The sequence below is a fragment of the Calidris pugnax genome, unplaced genomic scaffold, assembly GCF_001431845.1.
Source record: "Calidris pugnax isolate Ruff unplaced genomic scaffold, ASM143184v1 scaffold634, whole genome shotgun sequence".
Lineage (NCBI taxonomy): Eukaryota > Metazoa > Chordata > Aves > Charadriiformes > Scolopacidae > Calidris > Calidris pugnax.
The window spans coordinates 9,437-11,927 of NW_015091321.1; the positions used below are offsets into that span (position 1 = coordinate 9,437).

At 57.3% G+C, this 2,491-nt stretch overlaps 1 protein-coding gene across 1 annotated transcript in view; it reads left to right on the forward strand.

Annotated features, from left to right (window-relative positions):
• The window catches only part of LOC106899210 (myosin-7-like), a gene marked incomplete at both ends in the record, with an annotated part of 17,154 nt that overhangs the window by 7,364 nt on the left and 7,299 nt on the right, over positions 1 to 2,491 (forward strand). Inside the window, 5 exons of the mRNA XM_014960940.1 lie at positions 10 to 84; positions 171 to 297; positions 387 to 515; positions 597 to 839; positions 2,227 to 2,403. Coding sequence (XP_014816426.1) covers positions 10 to 84; positions 171 to 297; positions 387 to 515; positions 597 to 839; positions 2,227 to 2,403 — 751 coding nt within the window. The remainder of the gene's footprint in view (positions 1 to 9; positions 85 to 170; positions 298 to 386; positions 516 to 596; positions 840 to 2,226; positions 2,404 to 2,491) is intronic.

Consider the following 2,491-nt stretch of genomic DNA (forward strand, 5'->3'; position numbering starts at 1 on the left):
CCTGGCCAGGATCATGACCCGTTTGCAGGCCCAGGTCCGCGGGTTCCTCTCCCGCCAGGAGTTCAAGAAGATCCTGGAACGCCGGTGGGTGGGAGGTTGAGGTAGTTATGGAGTCCCCCGTGGGGCTGGGAGGACCTCTGTGACCCACATCTCCTGCCCCCCAACCCCAGGGACTCCTTGCTGGTCATCCAGTGGAACATCAGGGCCTTCATGGGGGTGAAGAACTGGCCTTGGATGAAGCTCTACTTCAAGATCAAGCCCTTGTTGAAGAGCGCGGAGACGGAGAAGGAGATGCAGGTTGGGCTCGGAAGGGTGGGGTGGGGGTGGTGGAGAAGACCTCCCTGAAGGGTGGAAGGGGGTTGAGCCCCACCTTTCCTGCCCCACAGACCATGAAGGAGGAGTTTGGGCGGCTGAAGGAAGCCCTGGAGAAGTCGGAGGCCCGGCGGAAGGAGCTGGAGGAGAAGATGGTCTCCATGCTCCAGGAGAAGAACGACCTCCAGCTCCAAGTGCAGGCCGTGAGTGAGGACCCCACACATGCCCCATAACCACCTCGAGATGTGGGACCAACCCCACCCCCACCCCACCCCCTCGAACAGGAGCAGGACAACCTGGCGGACGCCGAGGAGCGCTGCGACCAGCTGATCAAGAACAAGATCCAGCTGGAGGCCAAGGTGAAGGAGCTGACGGAGAGGGTGGAGGAGGAGGAGGAGATGAACGCCGAGCTGACGGCCAAGAAGAGGAAGCTGGAGGACGAGTGCTCGGAGCTGAAGAAGGACATCGACGACCTGGAGTTGTCCTTGGCCAAGGTGGAGAAGGAGAAGCACGCCACCGAGAACAAGGTGAGGGCAGGGAGAGGCTCCCCCCGCGTCGAGGTCCCTTGGGTTTGGGTTGAGGAACCCCAAGGTTGGGCTGAGAAGATCCAAGGTTGGGTTGAGGAACCTCAAGGTTGGGTTGAAGGGTGGAGGAGGAGGAGGAGATGAACGCCGAGCTGACGGCCAAGAAGAGGAAGCTGGAGGACGAGTGCTCGGAGCTGAAGAAGGACATCGACGACCTGGAGTTGTCCTTGGCCAAGGTGGAGAAGGAGAAGCACGCCACCGAGAACAAGGTGAGGGCAGGGAGAGGCTCCCCCCGCGTCGAGGTCCCTTGGGTTTGGGTTGAGGAACCCCAAGGTTGGGCTGAGAAGATCCAAGGTTGGGTTGAGGAACCTCAAGGTTGGGTTGAGGAGCCTCAAGGTTGAGTTGAGAAGATCAAAGTTTGAGTTGAGAAGATCTAACGTTGGGTTGGGTTGAGGACACCCAAAAGTTGGGTTGAGGAACCTCAAGGTTGGGTTGAGAAGATCCAAAGTTGAGTTGAGGAGCCTCGAGGTTGGGTTGAGAAGATCCAAGGTTGAGTTGAGGAGCCTCGAGGTTGGGTTGAGGAGCCTCAAGGTTGGGTTGAGAAGATCCAAGGTTGAGTTGAAGAGCCCCGAGGTTGGGTTGAGAAGATCCAAAGTTGGGTTGAGGAGCTTCGACGTTGGGTTGAGGAGCCTCGAGGTTGGGTTGAGGAGCCTCAAGGTTGGGTCGAGGAGCTCCAAGGTTGGGTTGAGGAGCCTCGAGGTTGGGTTGAGGAGCCCAAGGTCAGATTGAGAAGATCCAAGGTTTGGTTGGGTTGAGGAACCCCGAGGTTGGGTTGAGAAGATCCAAAGTTGGGTCAAGAAGATCCAAGGTTGAGTTGAGGAGCCTCGAGGTTGGGTTGAGGAGGCCAAGATTGGGTTGAGGAGCCTCAAGGTTGACTTAAGAAGATCCAAAGTTGAGTTGAGGAGCTTCGAGGTTGGGTTGAGAAGATCCAATGTTGGGTTGAGGAGCCCCGAGGTTGGGTTGAGGAGACCCAAGGTTGGGTTGAGAAGATCCAAGGTTGGATTGGGTTGAGGAGACCCCAAGGTTGGGTTGAGAAGATCCAAGGTTGGGTTGAGGAGCCTCAAGGTTGGGTTGAGGAGCTCCAAGGTTGGGTTGAGAAGATCCCAAGTTGGGTTGAGAAGATCCAAAGTTGGGTTGAGGAGACCCAAGGTTGGGTTGAGGAGGCCAAGGTTGGATCGAGGAGCTCCAAGGTTGGGTTGAGGAGCCCAAGGTTGGGTTGAGAAGATCCAAAGTTGGGTTGAGGAGCCTCAAGGTTGGGTTGAGAAGATCCAAAGTTGGGTTGAGAGCCCCAAGGTTGGGTTGAGAAGACCCCACCTTCCTCCTCCCGCAGGTGAAGAACCTGACGGAGGAGATGGCCGGGCTGGACGAGATCATCGTCAAGTTGACCAAGGAGAAGAAAGCCCTTCAAGAAGCCCATCAACAAGCGTTGGACGACCTCCAGGCAGAAGAAGACAAGGTCAACACCTTGACCAAGGCCAAAGTCAAGCTGGAACAGCAAGTGGACGACGTGAGTCCTCTCCCTGGTTGGGGGTGGGTGGAAGGTCCTATGGGGTGGGAGGTCCTATGGGGTGGGGTGGGAGGTCCTATGGGGTGGG